At 34.2% G+C, this 13,404-nt stretch overlaps 1 protein-coding gene across 2 annotated transcripts in view; it reads left to right on the forward strand.

The window, feature by feature from the left end:
* LOC102808122 (protein TANC2-like) overlaps positions 1 to 13,404 on the forward strand; it is a 100,675-nt gene that overhangs the window by 70,885 nt on the left and 16,386 nt on the right. For both annotated transcript variants that reach the window (XM_085495252.1, XM_078006979.2), the window contains exons 4-6: positions 3,068 to 3,307; positions 7,399 to 7,806; positions 9,093 to 9,278. In XM_085495252.1, the coding sequence (XP_085351378.1) occupies positions 3,068 to 3,307; positions 7,399 to 7,806; positions 9,093 to 9,278 (834 nt within the window). The remainder of the gene's footprint in view (positions 1 to 3,067; positions 3,308 to 7,398; positions 7,807 to 9,092; positions 9,279 to 13,404) is intronic.

The raw sequence follows: 13,404 nt of genomic DNA on the forward strand, positions 1-13,404 counted from the left end.
ATTTTCATTGAATCATTCAGCAAAAGTAAAAGATTTTACAGTAGTTAAAATGAAGTGTGATAAGTTGCTGCAAATAATGAAAAGGTAACATGGGTTTGTGTTTTGCTCTGATTTTATTTTTCGGCTCTCTAGTGGCTGCTGTTTAAAGTTAAAGTTAATTAACTCGACAAATAAACTCAACAGTTTTAGGTCAAAGCATACTTGTATGCACAAGACAAACAAACAATTTAATTTGTTGGTAAAACTACATGTAGTTTGCCTGAGGTCACTTTCACTTGATTTGCTATGCTTTGATTGTACCGAGAATGTAAACGTCCATATATACAGTGAATTCAATGGTAATGACCTTGGCCATGCTTTGATTGTACTGAACGTAAATGTCCATATATACTTTATTTATTTATTTATTTATTAACACACAACATCCCTCGGAGGGGATGAAAAGGGTTACAAATCAGATATTAGTAAAAGAAAAATAACCACATAAAGAGTAAGGGAACAAAAAGGCATAAAAAAAAAAAAAAGATAATAAGTTGAATACAAGGAATGTATTACTGGCTTAGTTTATGTAGGTGCTGCTGTCTTGTATTAAAACAGTTTTTTAAATATTGCGCTAAAGGAATTGACATTTTCTCGTCACTTAGTAATGATATGAATTTATTTTCATTACTAAATTTGTCAAAATTTGGTATACGTTTATTAGCTACAATGTAAAGTTTTGATCTTATTTCATTGTAATGAGGACAATTTGTGACAAAATGTTGTTCATCTTCAACATGGTCATTGTCGCACATATTGCAGACTCTGTCTTTAAAATCCAATCCTGTATGCCGGCCTGTTTCAATTTTCAGACAGTGGTTGCCAAGTCTAAATTTTGTTAAGGATTTGCGAAGTTCACTGTTTTTCATAATTGTTAAGTAGTTTTCTTGTTCTATTTTGGTTTTAAAAAGTTTGTAGGTTCTTAGTTTATTTTTAGAATTTGATTTTTTCCTATTGTCATTATTTATTTCATTTTTCCACTCAGTTGTAAACTCTTCTTTTAATTTCTCATCAATTGTTTTTAATTTTGATAATGAGATAATATTTGTTTCATTTAAAAGATAAGAATGGTTAATATTATTTAATATCAGATCAAGTTTTTTAAACCATTTACTTTTAATAATTTTATTGACATAGTATGCTTCTTGAAGTAGAGTATTTGTGGAATTTGCAATACGATTGGCATATTTTATCATTTGTTTCTTAATAAAAGAGTCAAGAGGTAATTTTCCCAATTCACTATATATTGCCATGATTGGTGTATTTTTTGAGATACCAAGAATGTACCGATAGTATGTAAGCTGAACATCCTCTACAATTGATTTTGTAGAGCTTTCTTCTCCCCAAATGTCACTCCCATACACAATAACTGGTCTGATAAGTTTATCAAATATACAGTGAATTCAATGGTAATGACCTTGGCTTTCATAAAATCTATAGAATACCCCTAAGCTAAGAGGTTGCCTGAGGTGGTCGGTATTTATGTACTTGAATCAAGAGCTTATTGAATATACAGTGTATGTGTGTTTGGACATTTGAATTGCCCAATTATATTATAATCACTTTATCCAAAAAAAAAGAAAATCATGTTAAATTATGGATATGTTTATTAGCTTGAAATTGCTATTTTTAATTTGCAAACAGCTGTATCATGGCATCATTTCTGTTTGTATTATTTTCTCCTATACATTGCATTGTGTACATCTTTTGTGTCTTTATCAGTACCCCAGTACTGTTATTGTCCAGGATATTCTTTGTGAGTGTTCATCTTCATATAGTTCTACACATCTTAACTGACAGAACTACTCTGAATACTGTAAATTACTTTAATTTCACGAGAAACAATTTTTTTTTGCGAATTTCACAAGTCAGTGAAAGTTATATACTGTGGAATACTATATTTTCGCTGGAATTAATTTTCGCTGAAAAGGCTTTTTGGGCATTTTGTATAGAATTTATTTTCACTGATTTTTGATGAGTTTAATGTGAAATATAGAAAAAAAAGTATATTCGCTGGATTTTATTTTCACGGAATCATCCCTTCAGCGAAAATGGTGAAAATAAATTCCAAGTGAAAATAAAGTATTCTACAGTATCAGTCCTGACTTGCATGAAATTTTGTCTTCATGAATTTCATAAAATCATGAAATCGCGAAACTTTCTAGCAATGAAAATTAAACGATACAGAATAATGATTTCTTTTATGGTCAATGCGAGTCTATATTGATAAAACTTTTTTTTCAAATTTATTTCAATACAAAACAAACTTCCAAACTTTTTAGCAAGAATAAATTCCATGCTTCATATACAAATAAACGCAGTGATTACCCGTAATGTAATTGATTAATTTTGTTGTTTAACCATCCATGTGTGATAGTGTCTTGTTAACTAACAAGTTGATTTCAGTTTCAGTGTACACATGCACTTATATTAACTATTCACTGGTTTTTAATTACGCCATTTTCACTGATTAGTAAAATCCACTAAATAAAATCTATGTGAACATGTCAAATAACAATATAACTCATTGTTTTCTTGACAAATTCATGAAATTAAAATCCAGTAAAATTGCTCAAAACATCAAAATAGTGAGATTAAATGGCAGTGAAAATCGTTTTACAGTACCAGCTTGGAGTCAAATTTTCGAGTGTTTTATAGGTTACACACCACCACAGTGTACATGTGTTTTAATATATATGTAAAAGCACTGTGTAATGGAATGGTGGTGTGAAACCTATAAATATTCCTACATTTGACTCCACTGATCTTTCCCAGTAGGTAGCCCAGTTAAAAAACAGTTCCTGTGGCATACTTTGGGAAATGGTGAAGCCTTTCCCACACAATGCACTGTGGGATAAGGGCAAAGGTCACCAACATCAATTCAAGGAATCCATCCAATGTTGCCTTCAGAAACGATATAAATTACTTACACCTGTTATTCTGAAATCTAGGTCACCTAATTAGAAATAAGGGAAGTTTGTATGACCCCAATTGTATCATGTTGCTAAAAACGACTCATATTTTTCAGAAATTCCAGTTCGCAGTAAATTCTTTGATGTACCTACGTTATCTTCACCACCTCCAATCCCACCACCGCCCAAACTAGACTCAATATCAGTTTACAAAAGCTACTGTAACCAAGACGATGCAGATGCAGATGCATTAGATGATCATCATGGAAACAACCTGGATGATGATGATGTTGTTCATACGTCAGACATTGACGTGGTAAGTGACGCAAGGAAAGAAGAAGAAGCGTGCAAAGAAGGTAATTGTTACAAACACACCTTTATTTTATTCACAGCATTTCAAGAGCAAATTATAGCAACTGTGTATCAAAGTGTTCAAGGGGTTATTACATGAAAAATCTGTGATATTACAATATATGTCTTTGTATTAGACTTGTTTGGAAGTCTAGGATCTTTTTTTCCCTAATGTATTGAATATGCATACTGAAATTAGCATTCCTGGGTTTTAATGGCGAGGTTGTCTGTGTTACAGACAGGCAAATGTTTTCTAAAAATAAAAAAGATCATGTGTTTGGTTGACTGAAACTATGCTTCCAGTGACAGATACCATCCCTAATAGCTCAGAAATTGGAGTAAATAACAAGCACCGATGGGATTGAGGAATTTTTATCAGCCTTGAAATCCAGATTTGTTGTAGCTGTGATGTGTAAAATTGTCCCCGATGATGGTCGACATCGCAAGATTTCAATCAACTTGAAAATATTTGTCGGCCTCTCAAAGCTAATAAGTTTTTCTGTGTCTGTGACTTCTGGGACCAATGTAGAGTGAACATGCTGGTTGTCTGGCTCTGAATTTAAATTGCAACAGTTTTGAGAAATGAACTTTCCAACTTGTTCTGGAATACCTCATAGTTGTGATAACATTGCCCTGTGTCAACACTAGCTGATTATAATTGTTGATAATGATTGTTAATAGTCAGTGAAACATTTTTGTCCCACTTTATATGTGCAAGATCAGATTAGTTTCTGACACAGTGTATGCATATTAATTAGCTTCATTTGCATAATATTCATATGGCACTAGTCTGATAACCTTTTGATGTGTCATGCAGGTCATTCTTTGTCTGACTAGACAATTTAACAAACATAATCCAAATATCATCAATACAGCAGTGTTTATATTCGGTAGGAAGATGTGATTGGTTTCTGACACAATGTGTGCATATTAATTAGCTTCATTTGCATAATATTCATATGGCACTAGTCTGATAACCTTTTGATGTGTCATGCAGGTCATTCTTTGTCTGACTAGACAATTTAACAAACATAATCCAAATATCATCAATACAGCAGTGTTTATATTCGGTAGGAAGATGTGATTGGTTTCTGACATAATGTGTGCATATTAATTAGCTTCATTTGCATAATATTCATATGGCACTAGTCTGATAACCTTTTGATGTGTCATGCAGGTCATTCTTTGTCTGACTAGACAATTTAACAAACATAATCCAAATATCATCAATACAGCAGTGTTTATATTCGGTAGGAAGATGTGATTGGTTTCTGACACAATGTGTGCATATTAATTAGCTTCATTTGCATAATATTCATATGGCACTAGTCTGATAACCTTTTTATGTGTCATGCAGGTCATTCTTTGTCTGACTAGACAATTTAACAAACATAATCCAAATATCATCAATACAGCAGTGTTTATATTCGGTAGGAAGATGTGATTGGTTTCTGACACAATGTGTGCATATTAATTAGCTTCATTTGCATAATATTCATATGGCACTAGTCTGATAACCTTTTGATGTGTCATGCAGGTCATTCTTTGTCTGACAAGACAATTTAACAAACATAATCCAAATATCATCAATACAGCAGTGTTTATATTCGATGGAAAGATGTGATTGGTTTCTGACACAATGTGTGCATATTCATTTGCTTCATTTGCATAATATTCATATGGAACTAGTCTGATAACCTTTTGATGTGTCATGCATGCCATTCTTTGTCTGCATTGTTACGTAATGACTAGACAATTTAACAAATATAATCCAGATATCTTCAATACAGCGTGTTCTCATTCGATGGAAAGATGTGATTGGTTTCTGACACAATTTGTGCATAATAATTAGCTAAATTTGCATAATGTTCTTGGCTTGTATGCCATCTATAGAGTAGAATTTCAAATTTGGTTTATATGTACAATAAAATATGAAACAAAGAAATCATAATACAAATTGTAACTAATTATGTAAGTCACTACAAAGCAAAATGTCAAATATGTTGAACGCAAAATCGAATAACTTTGATAGTTTGGATCATCATTAGTGTAATATGTGGTTTGTGTTATTGTCTGCTGACCTTGAAGTGCTCTTGTGTCACTCCAACCTCCATTACAATTAGCCTGGTTCCCCTTTTATAATTTTGTGCGTCCTGCGTCTCTCTCCATATTAGTCTAGTCTAACCTCAATTTTACTTGTATGGTCAATAGGTGACCTCAACGTTGATTGGTTGATATAAATAGCACACAGCTAATCTGAATATGCTAATGTACCAACCAATGAATGACAGTTGTATGTTCTTCGAATAGTTACTACAGAAACGAAAATTTGACCGTTCCATTCATTGTGACGTTTTAATAAATCTACATGGTTAACATTTTCAGACCAGTATGGAGCCGAAAGACCCATGTAATAATATGAAGATAACCAGGCCACATTACAGTCTATTATGGATTAAATTAGTTTATTTAGCTGTATCAATATCAATAAATCCCAATCTTAATGCTTTTACAGTACACTGTAGTTTAATTTAATTGATCTGGCGTAATTTGGTTGCAAACCATAAAAAAAGTCATCAACAAAAATGTAGAAAACAAATATTCTTACAGTAATGGTTTTAAGGGTTGACATTTTATGTCGGGGAGGGGTCATTTGACATTGATGTTTTTTTTTGTTTTTTTTCAATTGTTCACTTTAATAGATTGATGGCTTTGCATAGAAACAAGATAATGTTTCCCAAAAAAATCATGGTTAATTAGCCCCCACCCCAGTGAACTAAATGACTCATCCCTAGCTGAGGTTTAAAAGTTCACCCTATATAAAATGCATTATTACCTCTGTGTGTGGTACGCACATATTTGAAATAGAGTTCTTAAAGTATGGTTAGATTAGTTAGCATTGCAGATTTGTATATATCATATCCTATAAAACGCCTATCATGTAACCCGCATCAACAGACACGTACAACTCAGAGCATTCCCAGTAGTCATGTGACATGCTTAGCATTCCGCTAAAGTAGCCGGGTGTTCATTTCAGCTGGTTTGCTTTGAGACATACTCTGCTATGCCCGGCATGGACAATTCGGGATTACTGTCCACATATATCAACACATGCCAGGTGATTATGGAGGTCTATCGAAGTTATTACCGGTAATTCTCATGATGTTTTCTTGTGTTTGTATTTTGTGAGGACTGTGTGAGGTCGGGAATGCTTACAGCCGTGATTGTTTCTGAGTTTAAGGAGTAGTTCGAATTCTCAGCCAGTGTGCGGTGTAACATACGTCTGATTAGCATCAGCTGATTCCATCAGTCGAGTGAAACGTTTACATTTCAATGCTTTTTATTTTGGTGATTCGATAATTTTCATCGTTAATGATAAAGTCGCTGTGACTTGTCATCTTAAAAATCCAAAATGAAAAGTTCACTATGTTAAATTTGTGGGGGGCAAATAAAGTAAAAGGTGGCATATCAGCCTTTAGTCAATTTCCAGAAAGCAGTGGGGAATCCATTGTTAAATGGGAAATCATATTAGGAAGAAAATATCTGATATATTGGGGTACCAAGGCATTCTGGTGGGAACATCCATGGTAGTGATGTCCCCTCAGAATTGTTACTCTTAATTAGCCATCTAACTTCCTAAGTATTTGATATCTCGCATCTCTTCATACAAAGTATGAGCGGATATCATTAGTGGTTACTTGAGATCTTGCCATGTAGTGCTCAGCATCAGTTTCTTACTATGAAAGGCCCCTGAATTACGTCAATAGTCGTCATACCTATGTGTAGCTACATAACTACATAGTACGTAATTACATCACTGGATTCTGACCTGTGAGATCTCATCAGTTATCTCTACTGCGACAAATTTATCAAAAAAAAAACATCTATCGTATTTGCTCTGTTAATAGCTTTTGGTAAATAAAAAAAAAAATGTAAAAATTTGTTGCATTTAAATGATCAATTGTATAATAAATGTATTTATGCGTGCTTCTACTGGCGATGCTCGTCCAGCAGAGCAAATATGGTACACTCTTTAAATATATAATTGACAACATTATTACAACAAAAACCTAATTTTCCATTATTTTTTTTGCAGTTCCAGTAACGAACATGGATTACCCGCTGTCTCCTCCACCCCCATCTGTGGATGAGGCTGCACAAGCACTGATGGATCGATTGGGGTATTTATTGAAAGCTAAAGTCAATCATCATGACAATTTAGAAACAGTCGCTGAGGAACCATTGGCCGAAATAAGTGAGTGTCTCATGCCTGTAACATCTGTGAAGATAGCCGAACATGTCATTCTGGCAAAAGAGTCGTTACCTTCTCCAAGGATTACTCATCAAGAAACAAATCCTGTAGAAATGAATAATTCTCGTCAGATTTCCTCATGTAGTGTCAATCAGTCGTCGTTTACGAGTGTGTCATCACTGGATAGTTGTGACATAACCCACGATAAGCCGACATCAACGTCAACATTAGGAACGCCATCACCTCTTCATGGTGAGTACCTGTACTGTCCTAGAGCAATATGAGCTAACCGTAAAAAGTCAGGACATTTGCATATATGAAAAATCTGCTTCCCAAACAAGGCCTCTACACCCCCACCCACCCCCACCCCCAGCTAGACAGTTTTATTGTGAAGTTTGTCAGAATTATTTAATCATAGTTCAATAACTATCAGGGTACAGGTTAAACAGTACAACTACGCAATGTTTGTATTGAAATGTAATTCATTGTATGTATTGTATGCTGGATTAATTTCTCTGTCCGTAAAAGGTTTTACAAACATGTTTGAAAGGGTTACAGGCACATTCAGATGTTTTCCTTGTTTGGAAAATGTATACCATATTCGAACATGTTCTTTTGTTTACATCAGACGTGTTTGTGTGACTGAAATACAATCCATCCCTGAAGCAAATGTTCACTCAGACACTAATACATTTTGATAGAATTTCAGGCTGTTCTATCTCAGTAAATTATGACTCTGAGGGTAAAAGCTGGAAATGATGTCTAATAATAAGGTTATCACAAGGATACTGCAAAGTATGCACTCAGGCATTATGGGATCTCATTGACCTCTACTATGTGTCGGTCACCATATTGCCGTCTTGCATGCTTTGTCAGATATCTTTGTAATAATAACCTCATATTATGACAACAGACACACACCTGTTATTTACACAAACGAAATATGATACATGATAGTGAATAGTGAACTAACTTTTGTGTAATTTGTTATACCTTCTTTTTGCCATGGTAACCAATCTTATGTTATAATAAATCTTTCATCTATTGGTACTACTGAAGAGCTCACACAACATGCACAAATAGAAAAGTAATTTGAGAATCATATTCTCCGATACTGTATCCAGTAGCGATCTTAATCTGGTATCATAACATCTGACCTTTGACACATGAGTCAAAATCAGACAGACAAATAGGAAGTCATTATAACATAGCTATGTGCTTACTTGGATGTTCGTATCGAAGTGAAATAGACACTCTATACATGTCTGCATACTATGATTTGGCACAGTTAGGGCTGCACGGAAATTCAAGAAGGTTATTTTTTTCCAAGTGACTGGCTATTGTACAATACCAAATTAGAATCCTCTTATGCATCATGTGACCATTACCGGGGGTATTTATCTTTCTTCATCATTGAGTGTTCTCATCACCATCGACTATTAGTATAATCATAATTATTGATTATCACAGTTATTATTATCAATATCATTATGCATCAATACCATTATTATTATCATCATCTTTTTCTTACTTCACAGCTGCCAGCTCTGATGAAAGAACTCCCAACACAACAGGAAGTCGTGATTCCTGTCGTGGTGATATCGGTTTTGATCAGAGCTTTGAGAGCACCACGTCTAGTTTGAGTATGTCACCGTGTATTCCACTGAAAGCCTCCACACCAATGGTGAACAGTACAAGTACAGGAAGACCTCATTCAGTGTCAAGTAAGTAATAATAATAAATAATAATTATTCTAATACATCTGTTACCATGACGTCATAAGTTACAGGGTGCCGTAATTTTGCGATATTTTACGGGGTATTTTCACCCTACCATATAAGGAAATGCGAATTCCAAATATGGAATGATTACACACGTAAGCGTCCTCTAATAATAAAAACAAACATGGCTGCCACTAGTTTGACCTGACTCCAGACAAAGAGGTTCCCTGATTCTGTTCTAAACTGTTTGAATTTCGGCATTCCAATGGTGTATCCTTGGAAGGGAAAGATGTATCATAATAAGGTTATTATGAGAATACCTCAAAGTATGCACTCAGACAATACGTCATCGCATCGACCTCCGCTGTGCGTCGGTCGATACTCCAGCTGTACTGTCTTTGTGCATACTTTAATGTATCCTCGTAATAACCTTAATATAATATGAGGTTGTCATGAGGATATAGCAAAATAAGCATGCAGAGAATTCAGCAATAAGAGCAACCAATGAGTATGGGTACATGGTTAATACTATCTATATATTATTCCTGAACCAACTGTTTGGTATGAAGCCCAGAACTCAAACATGTCAACATTTTCATGAACTGTACAAAAAATCCCAACACCATTATGATGCTTTCAGGGGTCAGAGAAAGGTTTTGAGCAGATTATACAAAGTGGGAATGCTTACAGGGGTCAGGGGTCAGTGAGTTTCTATAGATCATACAAAGTGGGAATGCTTACAGGGGTCAGGGGTCAGTGAGATTTTCTGCAGATCATACAAAGTGGGAATGCTTACAGTGGTCAGGGGTCAGTGAGATTTTCTGCAGATCATACAAAGTGGAAATGCTTACAGGGGTCAGGGGGTAGTGAGATTTTCTGCAGATCATACAAAGTGGGAATGCTTACAGTGGTCAGTGAGATTTTCTGCAGATCATACAAAATGGGAATGCTTACAGGGGTCAGGGGTCAGTGAGATTTTATGCAGATAAAGTGGTAATGCAATTTTAAAATATCACATCATAACAATGGCATGTTCGATACAGCTCTCAGCCAGTGTATACATGGTTTGCAAAATACAAAATTTAAAAGTGTACTGTGCAATGACAGACACTGTATAATAGACTTTCCTGCATATCTGTATTATGTTCTCAAAAAACATATAAAATATTAAATCACGCACAAATTTTGCAAGTTTGTTCAATTTGTCAATAGAGGGCACTGTGCAATAGCAAATTGAGTGAAAACAAATTGGCCAACACTATGTTTTTTGGGCACTGACTGGAACATTAATTTATCAGGTTTTACTATGAGAAGAGGGTTGAAAGATCTTTTGATATCACAGGTTAGATCGTTATTATACTGGTAGTTGGTGATGAATATATCATCGGTATATCATGTCGGTTATGAATAGAATGTCAGTTCAGCGTATCATTTTGATTATTATCACAATTGTACCGTAATGATGGAACTTTGTAGAAAGTATGTAATTCTGCCAAAAAAATAACACTGTGACATCCAAGTTGCGCCCAAGATGGTCATTAAAAAAACTTTTGTTTTTTCCAAAAAATTATCGCAAGTTCGTTGTTAGAATAATTTAAATGCAATTACAAATTTCGTCAATCTGGCGAACTTGTACTGTCACAGGGTCAAGCAGCTATACAATCAAAGACGCAAATTCACACATCGGGTCACTCATCAATAAACTTTCATTTTTTCAATAATATTGTGCTATGCGTCATTCAAGCTGTCAGAACATTGCTTTTTAATTCTATTGTTGACAAGGAAATGTTTTGATTTATATGTAATACCTTTTTGTAAGCACTTTTTTCCCTTTCCTGGTCTGCGGTTGTGCTCATGTTGTGAGTGAAAAAAGATTGTTCACATTGAGTCATAGCTGGTACCATGTGTTGTTATCTCTTGTAGGGATCACAGACAATGCGAGGTGATGCATACATCATGATGTAATGTTTTACAACATGTTTTTTTCAAATGATTTCTGTTTTGCATGAAAAGTGTGAATTTTCGAACACAGCAGATAAAAATTTTATTTAAATTAAACTGGGTGCATGAATTTATGGCATCAAGTGTAAATCGAACTTCTGTATGAGAAAACTGATGTGTGTTGTCTCTGGGCGTGGACGTGGAAATGGTTGATTGAACAAACAATGTTGAGAAAAGTGCCAGAACATCACCCTGGTTTTGGTGATCTCCCAAAATATGACCCATTATCCAAAACATTACCCAGGGCAATCTCTCCCATAATTACGATGTAACTTTATAACAATTTACAGATTTGGCAGAATACCATCACCGTTCTCGTCTATCAGCATTTATTTCATGGCTTTCTGCTGCCTTCGGTCAGATTGTGTTTGCTACACATAAAATTAAATATATATTACAATAATTTGTTCTGATCCCTTTTATGTCAAAGCCAATTTTTGTTAACATTTACAAAATTTTATTAAATAATAACTTTATTACACAACTGCACCATCGTTGGGTGCTGTATGGTAAGGATACAGATCAGAAAAAACAAACACAAATAAACAAAAACAACAAAAGTTTCAAAATTACAAACAATTCAAAGGGTATATATAAACTACGTATTACAATTAGGTTTTATAAATTGTATTTTTTAAGTCTTTTGCAAGTGCAGTATTACTATTTATGATGCAAGTGAATATTAAATTTCGGTTAGTTACTGTTTAGTCAATGAAATTTTTTTTTTTAAATTTATTTATACACTCTATTTTGGATTCAGCCAGTCAAAGTAGCCAAAACAAATTGCATGTGATGTTTCTGGTGGAGTTTCTGTGCTTGACATCAAATCACCTTGTCACATGTGTCTCACACATGTAATGGTGGGATATGCGTTTTCAACAGATTCTCACAAAAGCTCAAAATAACTGAATTGCCTTTCTTTGTTCCCATTATTATGCAAATATTCATTGTTTAGACTCACAGTCTGGTCACTTCTATTGTTTTATTCTGATACAGTGTGAACCTGCAATGTTTATTAAATCAAGCTTTTCCAGAGCAAATTTAGTTTGGTAGTCAAAATTTGTTTTGTACTCTCTCAGCTTTATTGCACTGAGATGTGTCTTGGTCTTGGACCCCTCTCGACCTCCTGCTTTAATGTCCCTGCAAGTGCCTCAAAATATCTCATTATCTCAGAGATCTGATTAAAATAAATGAATTAACCATGGTATTTTTGCATAATTAATCAGGTCGTAAATAATCACATCTATTGTCCATCTCACTGCACACAGTATAGTGGTAGGAGTGGTAGGTTTGGTTAAGTGTGCTAAGGATGGTATTCTTCTCCCGGACACTATCATGAATTTCACCTGTGTTTGTTCAGGTTTGTGAATATTTTGCAACAACACTATATTCTCCTCAGCTATATCTATCTATCGATGTTAAACACGGTAACATGTTGTGAGTGTGCAGCTTGTATATCCCATGCAAAGGGATTTGTGTTGAACATTTAATTTCATGTAAGCATGGAAGGGAACTTTCTTCTCACTGCGAGATTTTAATATCTGCCAGAAAATCAAATGACTTCTGAATTTGAATTTTTTTTTTTTTTTTTTAATTTCCTTTATATATTAGTTTTAATGTCGATACACCGATCTTTTCATAGAAGAACTTGGCATTGAGATACCTAGTTCATTATAATTGATATCATCAAATGTGTACATTATTAAGCATGAAAATATCCCCCAAAATACTTTCATGTTTGTTGAACCTCAGACGCCACTACAACACTGTGACTTTTTTATATCCTGTTTTTGAATTTAATTTAATGCAAGAAGGGGGAAAATCTATCGGACTTGTTCTGATCAATGCAACACAGAATGCAACAGATGTGAAAATTGAACAAGCTTGTTTATCACCATACTCAAAAAGACAAAAGACACTTTACATGTGCCTCACAGATATGCAAGGACACCAGAAAAAACAGCTTGAGTTGAACACTAGTAATAATTTTTTAATTTTCCTTTTTGTGATCATTTTGAGATTCATATAACTTCACATATAAATTCTTCATCACATATAACACCAGTTGCATAACCTTATGTTATATATTATGTAATAGTACAGATTTTAAATTTTACACGGTTCATAC

Source organism: Saccoglossus kowalevskii, chromosome 21, assembly GCF_978046115.1.
Source record: "Saccoglossus kowalevskii chromosome 21, keSacKowa6.1, whole genome shotgun sequence".
Classification (NCBI taxonomy): domain Eukaryota; kingdom Metazoa; phylum Hemichordata; class Enteropneusta; family Harrimaniidae; genus Saccoglossus; species Saccoglossus kowalevskii.